Genomic DNA, 19,526 nt, shown 5'->3' with positions numbered 1-19,526 from the left:
AGGCAGCATCCGTGGAGAGAGAAACCGAGTTAATGTTTCAGGTCTGGGACCCTTCGTCAGAACTGGAAAAGGCTGGAGATGGAACAGGTATTAAGCAGGTGCAGGAGGCAGGGGGAGGGGAGGAAGGAACATTCTGTGCTAGGGTAGAGGCAGGAGAGAATGAAATGTTGCAAATGGGAATGGCAAAATCATAAACTGCCTGAAAAATGGGGGCAGGGGTTATAGTCTGAAATTGTTTAACTCAATTTTTGAGTCCGGCAGGCTGTAAAGTGCCTAATCGAAAGATGAGGTGCTGTTCCTCAAGCTTACGTTGAGCTTCATTGGAACAATGTAATAGGCCGAGGACAGAGAGATCAGAGTGGGAGTGAAGCGGAGAATTAAAGTGACAGGCGACCGGAAGCTCAGGGTCACCCTTACGGACTGAACGGAGGTGTTCCGCAAAGCACCCTGTTGTTTGTCCAGATAAATTAGTTAACTCGGCACGGACCGTGAATCAAACCTTGGGTCGTCTGCTCTATATGACTCCGTTGTGTAATTCCTTTCATTACTGGGGAATAGCGGAGGGAAAACACATACTTTCTCTCTTTTTCATCCTCACAGCACTTCCACTGGTCCCTGGTGGCTACGTTACAACATCTCTTCCATTTTACAAACCATTGTCACCACTGCTTTGTGCAAGAAAGCTGGCACTTGGGACTGAGCATGCTCTCCTGCTGAGCTTTGATTGGACGGTGTATTCCTGGGGCTCAGGACGGTAAGGTTTATTTTTAATGATGTATATGCTGTTGTATAACCGAGCCGTGTTCTGGATTGTGAGCTCAATATATATATAGTCGTTAAAAGATCCATTGCATTAAAGTTGTTGGTTTGAATCTAGTCACTCGTGAATGTGTTTTTTGGATCTAATCCTAAGGGACCATTGTGGTACCCATGTGGGTTAAAACACTGTGTTTTCACCTCTATTTGAACACAGCCAGACAGATGGGGTGACATTTTTTTTTTTTTTAAATGCTACAGTTGCTGGAAATCTGAAATAAAAGCAGAAAATGCTGGAAATACTCAGCAGGTCAGGCAGCATCTGTGGAGAGAGAAACACAGTTAACGTTTCAGGTCGATGACCTTCCCTGTTCTGTTCTGACGAAGGGCCATCGACCTGAAACGTTAGCTCTGTTTCTCTCTCCACAGATGCTGCCTGACCCGCTGAGTATTTCCAGCGTTTCATGTTTTTATTTCAGATGGGGTGACAGTTTCATCTCTCGCTCCTTCCTTTAACCAGCTGATGCAAAATTACTTTGAGCAACCTCAACCCTGTTCATAATGGGTGCGGGTCCACAGAGTTTCCTGGTGTCGTATGCCCTGTCACCTCGAAGGTTGTAGATGTTACTCTTTTCATTTCAGACACCGAGAGTCAGTATTAAGCACTCGGGTAAATACAGAGTAAAGCTCCCTGCTATTATTCCCCAGCAATGTGCACTGGCCTTGGTGTCAAAAAAGCATGTCTGCTGCACCAGTGTGACACTTGTTCCATTTCGCACACCAGCCACCCTGTGGCTCCTCTCAGTGAGATGGTCAGTTTAGTGGAAATTCAGGGCACTCTGTGCTGCATCTCATTCGTTTACTGAATTTGAGCCCAAGTCCCAGAAAGGGGAAAAAACTAGTGTCTAACTTACTGCACCACTTAGTCACTGCACCACCTAGTCTCCACAAAAGTGTATGGATGCCCTCGGTACTCTCTCGGTGAAGTACTTGAATGACTGCTAATAAAAATCTGTAGTGTCCAAAGCTACAAGACACTCTTTATTATCCGGCACCAACGGGACCGGCGTGGTGCCGGTTTATCAAAAAGTCCGGATTACAGAGAGGTATAGTTTAAAAGGTACGAGAGCTCCGTACACAACAACAAATCCAGGCTTCCCTGTTGCTTAGCAACATGTGCAGGAACTCCGGCCACAGATCCAGGCGTCCCTGTTGCATAGCAACAGGTGCAGGAACCCCGGTTACACGGCCACAGATCCAGGAACTGACACTAATATGAAGTAAAACTTACCTGAACCTACTCCTGAATTTTGCCGGTTAACAGAGATTTCCGGTTATTTAGGTGCCGGTAAATCGAGAGTTTCCTGTCGATGCTGCATTACTGCTTTTTACTACTAAACCGTGTATTTTTACAGTTCTGTTGGATTTCAGACTTCCATTTCAAATTGAATCTTCACATGCTTGATTCCATTCTTTTCGATCCAGTTGTCGCCAGAGAATAATCTTCGACGGCTTCTCTTCCCACCCCCGCATTGTTCCCTCTGAAGTCTCCCAAGGATCTATCCTTGACTCCCTCCTATTTCTCATCTATATGCTGCCCCTCCGTGAAATCATCCAAAAACATGACGTTGGGTTCCACATGCACACTGACCGCACTCAGCTCTACCTCACCATCACCTCTCTCTCTCTCTCCACCCCTCCATTGCTTCTGTGGTGCCAGGCTGCTTATCCGACTTCCAGTCCTGGTTGAGCTGCAATTTCCTCCCAATTAAACATTGGGAAGATCAAAGTCATCATCTCCAGCAACACCCCCCCCCCACCCCCTTTTCCCCACAAACTCCATTCCCTCGCACCGATTCCACCCCACTTCCTGGCCACTGTCTCGGGCTGAACCAGACTGTTCGCAACCTCGCATCCTATTTGACTCTGAGCAGAGCCTCCGACCCCATATCCTCTCCATCACAGAGACCGTCTACTCCCACCTACGTAACATCGCCCATCTTCGCCCCTGCCTCAGCTTATCAACTGTTGAAACCCTTATCCATGCTTTTTACCTCCAGAATCCATTATCACTCTTGGGTGATCTTCCATTTTTAACATTCTATAAACTGGAGCTCATCCAAAAACTCTAACTGTGTTCTAACCCTCACCAAGGCCCCGTTCACCATTCATCCCTCTGCTGACCTGCTTTGGTTTCCCGGTCCACCATCCCCTCGATTTTAAAATTCTCATCCTTGTGTTCAAACCCCTCCATGAACCTGCCCCTATCTCTCTAACCTCCTCCAGCCCTACAACCCTCTGAGAACTCTGCCGGTTAACTCTTGCTGATCCCCGATTTCCATCGCTCCACCATTGGCGGCCATGCCTTCAGCTGCCTGGGCCCTGAGCTCTGGAATTCCCTCCCTAAACCTCTCCGCCTCTCTCTCCTCCTTTAAGACGCTCTTTAAAACTAAGCTTTTGATCACCTGTCCTAATATCTCCTTAAGTGGTTCGGTGTTAGTTGTTGTCTGATTCTGCTCCTGTGAAGCACCTTGAGCAGTTTTACTACATTAAATGTGCTATATAAATGCAAGTTGTCTTGCATATTAAAGTTTCGAATAATGTTTGAACTTGGGTAGTAGTAACTAGATTTTGTGAAAATAACCCTGATCATTGAATAAAACTTCCCATTCACTTAATTCCCACTTTATTATCTTTAAAATCAGTTCTGCTTTACTTTTCAAACCATTATTTCAGTCCCTCATTACTCCAGATGTCATCCTAGATGTTATCTGATTGAAGTTAAGTATATTTTTCTGTACTCGTGACTTTTCTGGTATTTGTCCGGGATCATTTTAATCTCTTGAAACATGGTCCTGCCCTGATCTCAGCAGCAGTGACATACACGTTACATATTGGACAAGGACTGGCAAACGGGCTTGTGGAGCTTTGACTGGAGCATAGAAACATAGAAGATAGGAGCAGGAGTCGGCCATTCGGCCCCTCGAGCCTGCTCCGCCATTTAATGTGATCATGGCTGATCATCCAAACTCAGTACCCTGTCCCTGCCTTCTCCCCATATCCCTTGATCCCTTTAGCATTAAGAAATATATCCAACTCCTTCTTGAATATATTTAATGAATTGGCCTCTACTGCCTTCTGTGGTAGAGAATTCCACAGGTTCACCACTCTCTGGGTGAAGAAATTCCTCCTCATCTCTGTCCTAAATGGCCTACCCCTTATCGGGGAGCAAGCTAGCCATCCCACAGTCATTCCCCATCTGAAACACGCCGATAACATTTCTGCATAAACTAGCTATAATTAGCTGCCCTGATGGCCTAGTGCTTTAAAAAAAAAGGCATAAAGCCCTGATGGCCCAGTTTGATTCTTGGCTTTTGCCGGTTAGTTGATCCCAACCGGGACAGCTGGATGTTACCGTTGGGATTACCGGCCATTTGAGCCAGGGGAGAAAAGTACCAGCCAGGGTTCCAGCTCCTGTTTCATCTCCACTGACCCTTTTCGGCAGGATTAGGCTTGGCTCGAATAAATGCCCCAAGATTAAATACCCTGCCGAAATTCGCTGTACAGACCCGCGCGTGAGAAACGACCACCGATGGAAATGGACAGCAGCGCCTTCAGGAGGGGGAGAGAGAGAAAATTGGAAAAGGGATTTTAAAAATAAGAGTCTCGTTCACTGGGTAAAATGCTGAGTGGGTGTTGACACGGAGCAGATTTGACATTCCTGTAGGTGGTGAGTGTTTTTTAAAACACCGTTGATGGCATCCGATGGTAAATTTGGTCCAAAACACATCTTTCCTTACCCCCTCCCATTCTCCCGTTGGAGACAGCTATCGGCTGTCTCAACCCTACTCTCTAAACCCCCTCCACCTTTCTACTTCTCCCACCTTTAAAAGCATCCTCGACACCTACCATTTCGAGCATGCCCGATACGAGACTCCCAAACAAGCGCTCTACTCGGAGCTCCGGCACGGCAAGAGAGCCCCAGGTGGGCAGAGGAAACACTTCAAGGACACCTTCAAAGCTGCCTTGAAAAAGTGTAACATCCCCACCGACACCTGGGAATCCCTGGCCCAAGACCGCACAAAATGGAGGAGAAGCATCCGGGAAGGCACCGAACACCTCGAGTCTCTTTGCTGGGAGCAAGCGGAAGCCAAGCGCAAACAGCGCAAGGAGCGCACGTCAACCCAAGCACCCCACCCACCCGCCCCTTCAACCACCGTCTGCCCCACCTGTGACAGAGACTGTAGGTCCCGCATTGGACTCATCAGTCACCTGCGAACTCATTTTTAATGTGGAAGCAAGTCATCCTCGGTTCCGAGGGACTGCCTAAGAGAAGAAGAGTGGCCACCATTGCTGTCTGTCTCTCCTCTGTGAAACACTTTGTGTTAAAGGTGTAAAGAACTTCAACTTGTTGTAAATATCCAATCGGTGCTTATTTTTCAGCAACGCGCTGTTACTTTTCACAGGCATGGTCAGTTGGGACACGGTAGTGTTGAAGGTGAAGCAGAGCCGCGTATCGTGGAGGCGTTGCACGGGCTGGCAATGGCCGAGGTAGCAGCTGGGGCCTGGCATTCCGTAAGTGCAAGTGGTAAGGTTCGTCACCGCAGCAACATCTTATCTGCGATATATTTACGGACCCCTGATTTCTCCCCTAATACGCAGTTCTCCGCTGCTGGCTCTCCTGTGGGACTGGAGGCAAAGGATAGTGTGGAGTTTATCTTCTCCATCAAGAAGCTGCATCGATACCGCCACTACTGCGTGCCGATGGAGCTATACTCATCCCCATGCCCTGATCCATATCTACTAGACTGCGCTGAAATAGTTTTTCCTCCAGTTTTTCTTCCTTGCCTCTCCTGCAGGCACTGACTCGTACTGGGGTAAGCTCCCGTGGGCACCACCTGCCCCCCGGTACCTCGTCCGAGTGACCAACCTTTGTGAGCCTAGATGTTGAGTGACTGCAGGTTATTCAACTGAAGAAACCATCCCAGCTGAGCCTGATCTTGTCTGAATGTCCACAGGTGGACATTTTCTAGCAATAGTCACAGGATAGTGATCAGCAGTAGAAACCTTGGCCCCTTCTTTATCCTCGGTGACCCATCTGGTGACCTTACTGGCCTCTGCTAACTCAGGACAGAGCAAGGATTGAGCCTGGGACTTTGAGCCACAATATGCATTTACCCAGTAATAGCAGTTTCTGAAAGTAATTTGTTTGGGACCCGTTAATGTACCACACAGGGAGGTAGCCTGATTATTTAGAGCTCTCTCAATAACAGAAACCACAAGCACAACTCGACTGTAAATGTGAGCTGTTTCCCATCCTCTGCCATCGGTTAAATGTACAAGTCTGGTTTGGCGATGTATTTAATTCGAACTTGTCGCTATTAGAGCTCGTGTTTTCTTTCTACAACAATTAGGATCAGGAGATCTGTACGTCTGGGGATGGAATGAGTCCGGGCAGTTGGGACTGCCGACAAAGTCACGTTCCGAGGAGGAGCATCGGAAGCCCTCTCCGCACAAGCGGCTCTCCGGAGAGGGTAAGGAGACTCGTGGTTTTAAACTGCAGGAAACTCTTTGGTATCCGGCACCGACGGGACCGGGATGGTGCCAGTTGATTAAAAATTCGGGATGACTGAGAGGGTTATCTACCGAGGCTATTTTTAACAAACAAAGAGTCAGACTCCTGTTATTGAGGTGTTCGGACTTCCGACAGCACCAAGAAGCCGAGTAGTGGCAGTTTGGAGAACTACCCCCCACTGACTAACTCGGCCACCGCGGGAGACTCGGACTCGGCAACATTGCCAGTTATTAAGGTGTTTTCGGAGTATGAATTTTGCCGGTTAATAGAGAATTCCGGATATTTCGGTGCCGTTTAAACGAGAGTTTCCTCTTAGAAGTAAGAATGTTTTCAACAAGAACTTGGGATTTGGTTTTGCAGCGTTACAGATCCCCTGTTTACATTGACACTCTGCACCCTAGATAAATACAGTTGTGCAGTGCGACCTAAAGAGGTTTGTTCTGTGTGTAGAGCAGAGACTGGCCAGGTCACTGTACTAGTTTTGAAGAGCCAGTCATCTCACACAAGCAGGTATATTTTACTACCGATGTTGGTGATAAAGTCAGTGTGAGTTCTTCCCTAACAATAGGTGGAGGAAAATATGACCTCTTGGACTGTGTTTCATGTTCCCCTTTCCCTCCCAGTCTACCTAACATGACCTGTCTCTCTCAGGTGCTATCCTCTTGCTGCAGTCTGAAAACTTTGTGTATAGGTTGCCCCTTATATAAAAGTAACATACAGAAATGTGGTATATGTGCATTAAGTCTTATGTGAACTTTGCTGATCGATTGTAAAATAAACAGTATCTTGTAATTGGTACTTCTAGTTGCAACTGTTCTTTAAAACCTTATCACACAGCAGCTTAGAAAGGGTTTACACAATTTATTCTGGAATGGTCGCCACCAATGCATTACTTTGCAATCCTGATTAACAAGGAAACATAGCAGAACAAATCGTCTTTGCGAACAAACTGCATTTTAGTTATTGCCATTCAGAGTACTGTCTTTTCTCATCACTCTTCTCTCCTCTCCTAAAGACCTTTGATGGGATACCGTTTCACGGGTACTGGTTGCCCTCTGGTGCCTCACCTGAGTGATCATTCTTGAGCTTACACAGTACACTTCAGCAGTTTGACTGCGTGGAGCATCACTCTGATCCTGATGCTGTCCTCATCTGACATGTTACACATGCACTGTCCAGCAAGGGTTGCTTGATAGAATCTGCCTCTCCCAAACGTAGAAACACTGAGAGCGATTGCAGTGCCCCTACTACTGCTCCATTAGCCAACTCCATCGACACGTCAGTCCCGAGACCTTCCTGCTCTTCATGGCTCAGCTACTTGCTTAACTAAGCGAGCTGCTCATTCTGTTTTCAGTATGAGCTGACCCAGATTCTATCATGTCCCTTTATATTACAGGGCTGCCTCCAACAGTAAGTGCAGCATCAGTGGCAGTCAAGACACTCTTGCCATTGGAAGTAGCAAAACCGTCCCAGAATGGTCGCTCTCTTGCTCTGCTTTGACCAAAAGCTCCCGACAGCATTTGCTTTTGTGTTGGCACTTTAGCGTCTTGCTGTGGGCAGGCTGAGCTCTGAGCGGGTCAGTACAGGACAGCAATGTGGTTTCCCCACCGACATGGCAAAGACTGGCAAAGTTACAAAAATTGGTTTTGCACTAACTGCATGTGAGAGATTAGCACATGGACAATAGTGTTAAAAGCTATTCGTGACTACACATTCGTGTTCCTCGCACACATATAGTTGGTGCAGAGTCCGACCCACAGTAGAAATAAGACGGATTCAGTGGGAACCGGCAAACTACTCAATTACTTGCTTTCACTTGATGCAGTTCAGTTACATAAAGTGGGCATCGCTTTTATTGTTAGCCGTTACTTTATTTTAAACAGCAGTAAACATTCCGTGCTTGTCACAGTTCGCTGGTGTTTGCATATCGATGTTGAGCTTAAACTGTAACTTCAATTTTACACACAGGCACTCCGAGCCTGAGCGATGCAGGCGACACGGTGACGAGATCTACCAGTAAAGAAGCGGCCGCGGGCGATCTGAATGTGTTCATCTCAATCCAGGCATTTCCTGCACTGCTGGATTTACCAGAGGAGTCGGAGGTCGGCAAGGTCAGCTGTGGGTCACGGCATACCGCGGCCGTCACCAGTACGTACCAGCAGGCGCTCAGTAACGGTTAACGGTTTCTCCAGAGAATGGCGGACTGGTCTGTGGCAATACTGATTTTGTTTTGATAGTTTCTCAGTGTAACTACTAAGTTCCGTTGTAAAATTAGCCATTCCGTAAGGGTGACCCCGAGCTCCCGGTCGCCTGTCACTTTAATTCTCCGCTCCATTCCCACTCGGACCTCACCGTCCGCGGCCTCTTGCATTGTTCCATGGAAGCTCAGCGTAAGCTCGAGGAACAGCACCTCATCTTCCAATTAGGCACTTTACAGCCTTCTGGACTCAATATCGAGTTCAACAATTTCAGATCATAACCTCGGCCCCATTACATTTTTACTTTATATTTTTTATCCACACCTTTGTTTTGGCCCTTCCCCCCCCCCCCTCTTTCTTTTTTTTTCCCCTCCCACATGGCAGCTGTCTCTCATTCTGCCAGCGCATTTCACACCTAATCTAGAGCCGTCTTTTGTCTCCACTAGTCCTATCACCATCTCGTCTCGTTTTGAATACCTCTTAATGTCTCTTCTCTTTTGTTCTGTCCCAGCCTGGCCTCTTAATCTATTTCATTCCCTGTGCTTCTTTAGTCTTGACAAAGGGTTTTCACCCGAAACGTTGACTCTATTTTTTCTCCACGGATGTTGCCTGGCCGCCTGAGTTTTTCCAGCATTTTCTGTTGTTATTTTAGCCATTTTAATGTTGTGGTAATGCAGGATTTTAACATTAGGAGTGAAAGGTCTTGGCTGTACAGCTGAGATCTTAGATTGTGAATGTGTCGGAGATCTTTGCTCTCCAAGTCTCCTCCCACCCCAAATCTCTTAAGCGTTCCTCAGTAGACAAGATAAAAGAATCTATGTGAATAAGAAGTCTGCGGACTGTTACTACCATCCCTTGATTGGTTGGTCAGAAAACGTGCTTTCCTTAACCCACTTTTCCCCGTTTCCTTCCATCCTGTCCAGATGAGATGGTAAACTCTGGCTGTGAAGGTGCCTGATGCCATACCCGACTGAGATTCGGGTCTCCTAGTGAGAGTGCAGTACTGTCTCATATCTACCAGATTGTCAATAAGAGATGATTTCAGTTCCACACACCATTCATAGTGAGCAGAAAATCTGTCCTTAAAAAGAGAGAAAACTGAAAATTTGAAATGAAAACCGAAAGTGCTGGAAATACACAACCGGTCCATCAGCTACTGAAACGAGAAACCCTGCTTAATGTTTGAAACATTAACCTATCTTCAGACGCTGATATGCTGTGTATCTCTGGCGCTTTCTCTCACGTCTGTTGCGAACAGTATCACTGATTTCAGTAAAGTTACTGGGTCTCGTTATTTGAGTACATTGTCTAGAAATTTCTACGGCATAAATCAGACACCATTCATCACATCATGATTTCATTTCTTTCACGATGCTGAGAGATTAGTTATTGAGATTATTAAGGTCTTCGATGTCTTTTCATCACTAGCAAACCTCAGAACTTGAGCTCACGTTCGACCTTCTATCCAGTTGTGTAGTTGGCAAAATGTGGCCTAATCGTCACATATATATAGATTTTGACAATAGAACTACTCATTGAAAGCTCCTAAGTAACTTGGGACACAGCTTCAGTGTTGACTATTAAATCCTGTTATTTTCCCTCTTTTCCAGGGGGAGGTAAGCTCTTCACATGGGGCTGGGGTAAGTATTCATCGATTGAAACAAGCTTTAGTGTTGGTTTTTTGGTTGAGTTGCTAGTAGCCTCTGGACTAGAAGGTTGAGAGTTTGAGCTCGTGACCTGGACTGCCCCTGAGCGAGCGTTGTGTTATAGGTGCCATCTTTCCCAGTGAGTGCCTGTTCGCTGTTCCGACAGACATTGACGGTGCCGCGGCCCTATTTAAAGACTGGGCAGCTCTGCTTGTGTCCAGGCCCATATTGATCCTTCAACCAACTATCGGCAAATCAAATGGGCCAATTAGTCATTCACCTCGGTGTGGTTTGTGGGATGCTGCTGAGGTAAAATGGCGGCTGCCTTTTCCTACATAACCGTTGAAGTGCCTTGAGACCTACCAGTGTGATGGGGTGCTGTATGAATGCAAGTAAACCATTGAGTATATTTAAGACCGAGATCGATTGACTTTTGGATACTAAGGGACTCGAGAGATAGTGAGGGAAGGTGGGGGTGAGGTTGAAGATCAGCCATGATCTTAGTGAATGGTGGAGCAGGCTCGAAGGGCCGACTCCTGCTCCTATTTATGTTATTGGATATTAAGTATATTATTTCCACAGTAGGTTTTACAGATTGTTTATATTTTCCAGGTAACTATGGACAACTTGGCCACGGACAGACCGATAGCTCTGATCTTCCAAGGCTTGTTGAGTACTTCACACAAAACCACCTTTCTGTCCTGGATGTTGTCTGTGGGCCGTGGAACACTTTTGTCTTTGCACAACAGGAAGAACTTTAAACCTTGGACGGACTGTGTTGTGTCAATTCAGTGGTGTTTAAGATTGTGTGGAAAATCAGCGCAGCGGCCTCGTAGGTAATAGTGTGGTGCTGAACCATACTACACGGAACTGGGATTGTTGGTTTTGATTCCCAGTCGAGGTTGAGTTACCCAACGCACTAGTTGGCGTACTCATGGGTTAGGAAGGGGACAAACTGGGCTGTGTGTCCCGCTCCTGATTTGTTATCCAGTGTTGGAAACTGTGCACGTATAGCTCCTGATGAGGGCAGGATTGTCTGCTGACATCTTAACTTTTGAGAAGAATGGTCACATGGGCAAAGTATCGGAGGATCTAAAGTGCCCACAGGACTGACGCTGCAGGAGTTGGCACTTTAAGGAAAAGGAGGAAAGCCGTGTTGCCAAAGATAAAAATTTGCCTTGGTATCAGAACAGCATGACCGAATGACACAATGATTAGGATCAGAAAATGTTTATAAAAGACAGCAATAAGTTAGAGACTTTGTTAAATTATTAGTTCCTATTGATACAGGAAGCATTGTGTATGGGCCAGATTTCCTGCCATATCGCTCTCCTTTTACATGTACATTGTTCCTACTCTGTTGTCCCCCCTTCCTCACTATCCATCTCTCCACCCTTGCCTTTGGCTGTTTCCCGTAGCGCGCTCCCAGCTCATACTGGCCAAACCCCATTGTGTAAATATTAATGCAATATTAAAATTAAGTATTTTATAATAACAAATGCATTTTTATAAGCGCCTAATATTCATACGGTGGAAATTAAAATAAACTAAATTATTTTTCAGTTGACTTAATTAAAAAGTTTTAACTTTTCTGCAGATTAGTTCCTAAGCATATTTAAGGTGTCACTCACTCATCACTTCTGTAGCGAGGGAGTGTTCAAGAGACCCCCTTGATAGATTTGACAGTAAATGGGTCCTCAAACCTGTTCCTTATCCTCTCCTGAACCCTGGCCTGAGTTGAAATCCGTGTCCTCAAGTTGCTATTAGAGAGACGGTGTGTGATGCCTGAGGCTGGGATCCTTAACATCTTTGTCTGGTATGTGGACCATTGTGAACACGGTTCCCATTAGGCTTCCAGCACCTTGGGAATTAGCCCGGCCTCAACAGGCTGGTGAAGCCCTCGGCTGCCGTGGCCATTGTCTCCCAAGTGCTTTCCTGAGCATACCTTTGGTGATACCATCCTCTCCTGGGGCTTTCTCTCATGCTCCTTTACATCTGCTGCAATGCAGCAGCAACAATTAGCTGGGCCGAGAAAGTTGCGTTCTATTAGGGTGTGTATTCTTCTAGGTTCTGTGTTCGTATTTGGAACAATTCTGGTTGTGTTGGGACGTCATGGTACACTTCCTTTTCCCAGCCACTATTGAATTCTTTCTGGTTCGGTTTTGGTGCGGAGAGATGAGCGTTGAAGAATTTCGCTTTCTCCAAGCCTGTCTCCGCCCTGTAGCCCAAGGTACGCAGTGTCGGTGTGTTTCTACTTTGCCTGTGTCCTGTAGCATTGCAAATCTGAGAGAATTGTTGGGGATCCTGCTCTTGCTCAGAAAAGCTCCCACTGCTTTTTGGCGTTGGCTTTGAGAAGTTGTCAGCTTCCAAAAACATTCATCACTGTTCCCCATTCGGCCATGTTTGCGGACGTCAACTGGGGGAGCACATTTGGGAGAATACTGCGGGGAAAAACAGGAGCTGGAAATGAGACTTTTGAAACAGTGTTGGTGACTAAAACTGATGAGACCCGTACAGTGAGTGCTTAGGATGAAAATACCTTTATTGCACAGTAAAAATAAATGTTAGTTTCTGTCATTGTAAGCATTCTAGTCACAAAATATAACTTTTTTCTCCTCCCTGGTGTAAATCAGATATTGATATTTTGAAACATGATTACTTTGAATACTGTAGCTGTAGAAATTGATGCTGTGATACAGATGAAAAATTTCTAGTCAAAGATCCCTTTCTTCCCCCCCAAAAAAATTAACAGTCAGAGTTACTGGAATCAGGAGAACACTGATCTATCCCACAGGGCCAAATGATCCAGGGAGGTCGATTGACTTTTCCCATCACGGATGATCCACGGTTAGGTTACAGGACAATCTTAAAGGAGCTGAAAGACAAACAAAAGTTGGTCAAAATCTGCGGAGGAGAGCAGCAAAAACACAACACATTTTTAATAACGGGGTGGACCTTTTTTGTGGGTACAGGAGAGGCCACTCCTCCTCTTGGCCCCATCAATAGAAAGTTGCATTTTCTGGGATGTTTTGAGCCCCTGGTACAAATGGATGGAAGGTGTGTGGTGCACGCTCCATTTGTACCTCATAATTGCAACTGGGGTCTTATGTGTATGTCATATTAAGGTGAATCAGGGATATGGGGATAGTGGACTTGAGGTAGAGTCGGATGATCCCGAGGACAGCAGTGTTGTACAATGTAATGCACGGTCCATGCTGAGGTGGACCCGTGTCCTTTTAAAGCCACAAAGTCTAATTGGCGTTAAGTAAGCAGAGCCTCAGGTCAGTCAGAGCTTAATTGTTGCGTCCGTGAGGTAAACTAGGGTAGATAGAAAGGAACTTTTTCCCTTAGTAGAGGGGTCAATAATAAGGGGGCATAGATTCAAGGTAAGGGGCAGGAGGTTTAGAGGGGATTTGAGGAATAACTTTTTCACCCAGAGGGTGGTTGGAATCTGGAACTCACTGCCTGAAAGGGTGGTAGAGGCAGGAACCCTCACAACATTCAAGAAGCATTTGGATGAGCACTTGAAACGCCATAGCATACAAGGCTACGGACCAAATGCTGGAAAATGGGATTAGATTAGACAGGGCTTGATGGCCGGCGTGGACGCGATGGGCCTCTTTCTGTGCTGTATAACTCTATGACTCGCCACGATCTTATTGAATGGCAGAGCAGGCTCGAATGGCCAACTCCTGCTCATGTTCTTATTTGCATATTACCAGAGAGATCTCACCTGGCTCCAGCCATTTTGTGTCCGTGTTCTTGCTCAGTTGATAGATTGAATCAGGCTGCCAGCTTATACTGGACGGTAAGTGACCTGCCATTTTCAGGCTGCGACTGCCCCCGTTTATGCCGGGCAGAGTGAGTTAAAATCAGCCTCGTGTCCTCACAGGTAATCCACACGTGTATTTTTTATCAGAGACCAATTGCAGCTCCCCCAACTGTTGGTCCAGTTGTATTTAATTAATCACAAACCAGAAATCGAATCTGGTCCCTTAAATTAATTTAGATTTAGTATTTACAATAGCATTCCTTTTCTCCACATTGGTGCGCTCTCTCAATAGATGTGATTGAATCAGGGTTCAGCTAAGGCGAGTTACTGAAAGTGGAAGAGCTATTAAATTCTGTTTACCTCACAAAGTCAGGTGATCTGGAGATGACGTGCTGAAATTCTGAGAGATTCACGGTCCCATCTTTATCAATATCGGATTCTTCCAAAATCTGGGTGTTACAGTAAGTATATATTACAAATTTTAAAAATCTCAGGTCAGGAATACACCCATGGCGCTCTCGAAACTTAATTTGGATCTCGGCAAAGTGACAAAGGTAAAAACTATCCCTCCTCGTCCTTCTTGACTTGTCTACAGCCTTTGACACGGTTGACCATTCCATCCTCCTCCACTGTCGTCCAGCTGGGTGGGACTGCACTCGCCTGGTTCCATTCTTATCTATCTGATCGTAGCCAGAGAATCACCTGCAACGGCTTCTCTTCCCGCTCCCGCATCGTTACCTCTGGTGTCCCCCCACCCCCTCCTATTTCTCATCTACATGCTGCCCCTTGGCGGCGACATCAGTTTCCACATGTATGCTGATGACCCCCAGCTGTACCTCACCACCACTTCTCTCGACTGACCCCTGCCTGCCACAGTCTCTAAATTGTCAGACTGCTTGTCTGACATCCAGTTCTGGATGAGCAGAAATTTTCTCCAATTAAATATTGGGCAGACCGAAGCCATTGTTTTCGGTCCCTGCCACAAACTCCGTTCCCTAGCCACTGACTCCAGCCCTTTCCTTAACATCTGTCTGAGGCTGAACCACACTGTTCGCAACCTTGGTGTCATATTTGACCCTGAATTGAGCTTCTGACCATATCCGCAGCATAACAAAGACACATAGAAGATAGGAGTAGGCCATTCGGCCCCTCGAGCCTGCTCCGCCATTCAACGTGATCATGGCTGATCATCCAAATTCAGTATCCTGTCCCTGCTTTCTCCCCATATCCCTTGATCTCTTTAGCCTTAAGAAATATATCCAACTCCTTCTTGAATATATTTAATGAATTGGCCTCTACTACCTTCTGTGGTAGAAAATTCCTCCTCATTCCTGTCCTAAATGGCATACCTTAGACTGTGACCCCTGGTTCTGGACTCCCCCGCCATCGGGAACATCCTTCCTGCATCTAGTCTGTCCAGTCCTGTCAGAATTTTAAGTTTCAATGAGATCCCCTCTCATTTAAACTCCAGCGAGTACAAGCCCAATCTCTCCTCATACGTCATACCTGCCATCCCAGGTATCAGCCTGGTGAATCTTCGCTGAACTCCTTCCATGGCAAGAACATCCTCAGATAAGGCAACCAAAACTGCACACAATACTCAAGATGTGGTCTCACCAAGGCCCTGTACAACTGTAGCAAGACATCCTTGTTCCTGTACTCGAACCCTCTCGCTACGAAGGCCAACATACCATTTGCCTTCTTAACCGCCTGCTGCACCTGCATGCTTACCTTCAGCGACTGGTGCACAAAGACACCCAGGTCTCGTTGCACTTCCCCTTCGCCCAATCTATTGCCATTCAGATAATTGCCTTCCTGTTTTTGCCACCAAAGTGGATAACCTCACATTTATCCACGTTATATTGCATCTGCCATGCTTCTGCCCAATCACCCAACCTGTCCAAATCATCCTGGAGTTTCTCGGCATCCTCCTCACAGCACACACGCCCACCCAGCTTTGTGTCGTCTGCAAATTTGGAGATATTACATCTAGTTCCCTCGTCTCGATCATTAATATATATTGTGAATAGCTGGGATCCAAGGACCAATCCCTGCGGTACCCCACTAGTCACTGCCTGCCACTCGGAAAAAGACCCATTTATTCCAACTCTTTGCTTTCTGTCTGCCAACCAGTTTTCTATCCAAGTCAATACCTTGCCCCCAATCCCATGTGCCTTAACTTTACACGCTAACCCTCTTATGCAGGACCTTATCGAAAGTCCAAATACAGGAACCGTTTTTTTTCACAACAGTCAAGCTCTGTAGCTAAGCAACAGCTTCAGCTAGAGACGCTTGCCGACTGTTTAGAAGCTGTTGCTAAGCAACAGGGTTTGTTGATTCACACGGAGCTGAAAATCTCCGTATGTTTCAACATTAGCGCGGGAGTGTCCGGCAGTTTTGAGGGAACGGCAACAGCTGGGTCCCGTCGGTGCCGGAGAGCACAAAGTTTCCTGTACACCACATCCACTGGTGCTCCCTTATCTATTTTACCAGTTACATCCTCAAAAAATTCCAGTAGATTAGTCAAGCACGATTTACCTTTTGTAAATCCATGTTAACTTTGTCCGATCCTGTCACTGTTTTCCAAGTGCTCAGCTATTACATCCTTTATAATGGACTCTAGCATTTTCCACACTACCACCTTTTTTGAATAGTGGGGTAACATTAGCTACCCTCCAATCCATGGGTACTGTTCCAGATTCCATCGAATGCTGGAAGATGACCAGCAAAGCATCTACTATTTCTAGGGCCACTTCCTTAAGTACCCTAGGATGTAGATTATCAGGCCCTGGGGATTTATCGGCCTTCAGTCCCATCAATTTCCTTACAAATACTGATTTCTTTCAGTTCCTCCCCTTCATCAGACCCTATGTTCCCCGACATCTCTGGGAGGTTATTTGTGTCCTCCAGTGAAGACAGAACCAAAATATGTATTTAATTGGTCTGCCGTTTCTTTGTTACCCATTATAAATTCCCCTGATTCTGACTGCATGGGACCTACGTTTGACTTCACCAATCTTTTTCTCTTCACATATCTATAAAAGCTTTTACAGTCAGTTTTTATATTCCCTGCTAGCTTACTCTCATATTCTATTTTCCCCTTCTTAATTAATCCCTTTGTCCTCCTTTGTTGAATCCTAAACTGCTCCCAATCCTCAGGGTTACTGCTTTTTCTGGCCAATTTATATGTCCTCTCCTTGGATCTTATGCTATCCCTAATTTCCCTTGTTAGCCACGGTTGAGTCACCTTTTTTGTTTTATTTTTATGCCAAACTGGGATGAACAATTTCTGTAGTTCATCCATTCGGTCTTTGAATGCTTGCCATTGCCTATCCACCGTCAACCCTTTGAGTGACATTCCCCAATCAATCCTACTCAACTCGCGCCTCAGACCATCATAGTTTCCTTTATTTAAATTCAGGACCCTAGTCTCCGAGTCAACTACTTCATTCTCCATCTTAAGACCACCTACTTCCACCTCCGTAACATTGCCCGTCTCTGCCCTTGCCTCAGCTTATCTGCTGCTGAAACCCTCATCCATGACTTTGTTACCTCTAGACTTGACTATTCCAATACACTCCTGGCCAGCCTCCCATGTTCTACCCTACGTAAACTTGAGGTCATCCAAAACTCGGCTGCCCCTGTGCTCACTGACCTACATTGGCTCCTGGTTAAGCAAAGCCTCGATTTTAAAATTCTCATCCTTGTTTTCAAATCCCTCCATGGCCTCGCCCCTCCCTATCTCTGTAACCCCCTCCAGCCCCACAACCCCCCGAGATATTTGCGCTCCTCTAATTTTGCCCTCTTGAGCATCCCTGATTATAATCGCTCCACCTTTGGTGGCCGTGCCTCCTGTTGCCTGGGCCCTTAACTCTGGAATTCCCTCCCTAAACCTCTCCGCCTCGCTACCTCTCTCTCCTCCTTTAAGACATTCCTAAAACCTACCTTTTTGACCAAGCTTTTGGTCACCTGCCCTAATTTCTCCTGATGTGACTCGGTGTCACGTTTTTTGTCTTGACGCTCCTGTGCAGCGCCTTGGGACGTTTTACTACGTTAAAGGTGCTAGTTGTTGTTTTGTTAAAGTGGCAAAACAATCGTAAAAAGGAGAAAGAAACCCAGTCATTTAATGCTAGCTTCTTCCAGCCTGGATCTTGAAATTTACAAGGAGCAACAATTAACCTGAACGTGTTTATTTTGCCCGATGGCCTTAAAGGGATAAACCAGGTTAGCACCTAAACATCAACTGTGTTCCAGACCCCACACTAATAATGATCAACAATAAGCTAGTACTTTAAACTTACTCGCAGAATATCGATTACTTACACACTGAATGCAAGCTGTCTGTTTGTTTTTAATTCTAACATTTGTTCTTTGCCACCAGTCCTCCACTGGCCATAAAGATGGGATGGTCGGACTCTCCCACAGCCACTGTCCATGTCACTAGGCTAACACGGAGAGTCAAATCTAACCACGGGCAAGGCCACTCATGATTTTCAGGTGGAAATGGACAGAAAGGCAGAATAGCATGCACCACAACAGTAAAAAATAGCACCATATATTAGAATTTGACAGCAGTAACATAAATCCTAGGTCTTAAAGCCAGTATCATGGTTGACGACTTGAGGTGGTAACAAATACCCTTGCATAAATGAAATTAAAATCTCAATTTATTAACGGCAACAAAACTGCTAATAATTCTAACAGAAAAATGTCCGAAATTATATTTTTTGTTGAATAAGAACCCAAACATTTCTTATGGGTCAGACACAGTAACCTCACTCTTGCGTTTCTCATTTTAAGTGAGGGCACAGAGAGGCATAACCTGTTCCAAGTATAACCAATTACCTAACCATTGAAATATATATTTTAATTCTCTGGAGGAATGAGTTCATGTGCAAAATTAAAAAGATTTTGCCTAATAATAAAGCACCAGGCGCTCCCTTGAAATGAATTAGTGTAACGTGTGAAATCCCAGTTGGTGCTCCTACTGAAACAGTCAGTGAATGCTGGGCTGCGTTCTATCGTTCACCGGCAACAGTGCCACGAACCTAATACAGGTTCCATAACAACTGCATTTGGAAAATTAATGTACAAAGGGGTCGGAAGGAAATTACTTATTCCTCTACAGCTGCTGCGCATCATAAACAAAACAGTAAATTATCTCCAGTTTACGATCACTGGTAACTCTGAGGGGCCTCAGTGCCAACAAGTAAAAATAGCCCCTCTGTTTCTGGCACTGATTGCTGACCAGTGCCCCCTGTTGGAAGGGGCGTACGTGCTTGTTTGCACAAGGATCTAACTTGGTTGGTGCACTTCCTCCAGTCAATTATTCTGCTGAAATTCACTATCTCGGCTCACACACGAAGAATGGGTACCTGAGCCTAGATACCCGAGGCTTGTGGGCCATTACCCTGTGGTGTATGTGCCTTTAAAAGCAATTGTGGTGTATGTGCCTTTAAGAGCCCCAGGTGTGCGCAATGCCGGTAATTGCCACTTGGGCTATATAAGCCTGTGTATTGTGTATATCCTTTAGAACCCCCCCAGACTTGCTTAGTAAATACCTATGAACCAACTCCTGT

General features: G+C 45.8%; 2 protein-coding genes across 4 annotated transcripts in view; one reads left to right on the top strand and one right to left on the bottom strand.

The window, feature by feature from the left end:
- The first annotated feature begins 330 nt into the window (after positions 1–330).
- Positions 331–11,674, top strand: LOC147097425 (RCC1 domain-containing protein 1-like). Its single transcript, XM_085972401.1, has 6 exons — positions 331–754; positions 5,223–5,344; positions 6,171–6,290; positions 8,300–8,479; positions 10,140–10,169; positions 10,788–11,674. The coding sequence occupies exons 1-6, from the start codon at positions 519–521 to the stop codon at positions 10,934–10,936; spliced, it is 837 nt and encodes a 278-aa protein (XP_085828527.1). The 5' UTR covers positions 331–518; the 3' UTR covers positions 10,937–11,674.
- Positions 11,675–12,696: 1,022 nt separating this feature from the next.
- cib1 (calcium and integrin binding 1 (calmyrin)) overlaps positions 12,697–19,526 on the bottom strand; it is a 35,929-nt gene continuing 29,099 nt past the window's right edge. For all 3 annotated transcript variants that reach the window (XM_085972400.1, XM_085972397.1, XM_085972398.1), the window contains exons 7-8: positions 14,308–14,396; positions 12,697–13,050 (exon numbers count right to left, since the gene is read on the bottom strand). In XM_085972400.1, the coding sequence (XP_085828526.1) occupies positions 13,029–13,050; positions 14,308–14,396 (111 nt within the window). In that variant the 3' untranslated portion in view covers positions 12,697–13,028. The remainder of the gene's footprint in view (positions 13,051–14,307; positions 14,397–19,526) is intronic.

The sequence above is a fragment of the Somniosus microcephalus genome, chromosome 32 (genome assembly GCF_052327205.1).
Source record: "Somniosus microcephalus isolate GS21.2 chromosome 32, FLI_Smic_1.0, whole genome shotgun sequence".
Taxonomy (NCBI): Eukaryota; Metazoa; Chordata; class Chondrichthyes; order Squaliformes; family Somniosidae; genus Somniosus; species Somniosus microcephalus.
This window is presented reverse-complemented; position numbering and strand designations above follow the sequence as displayed.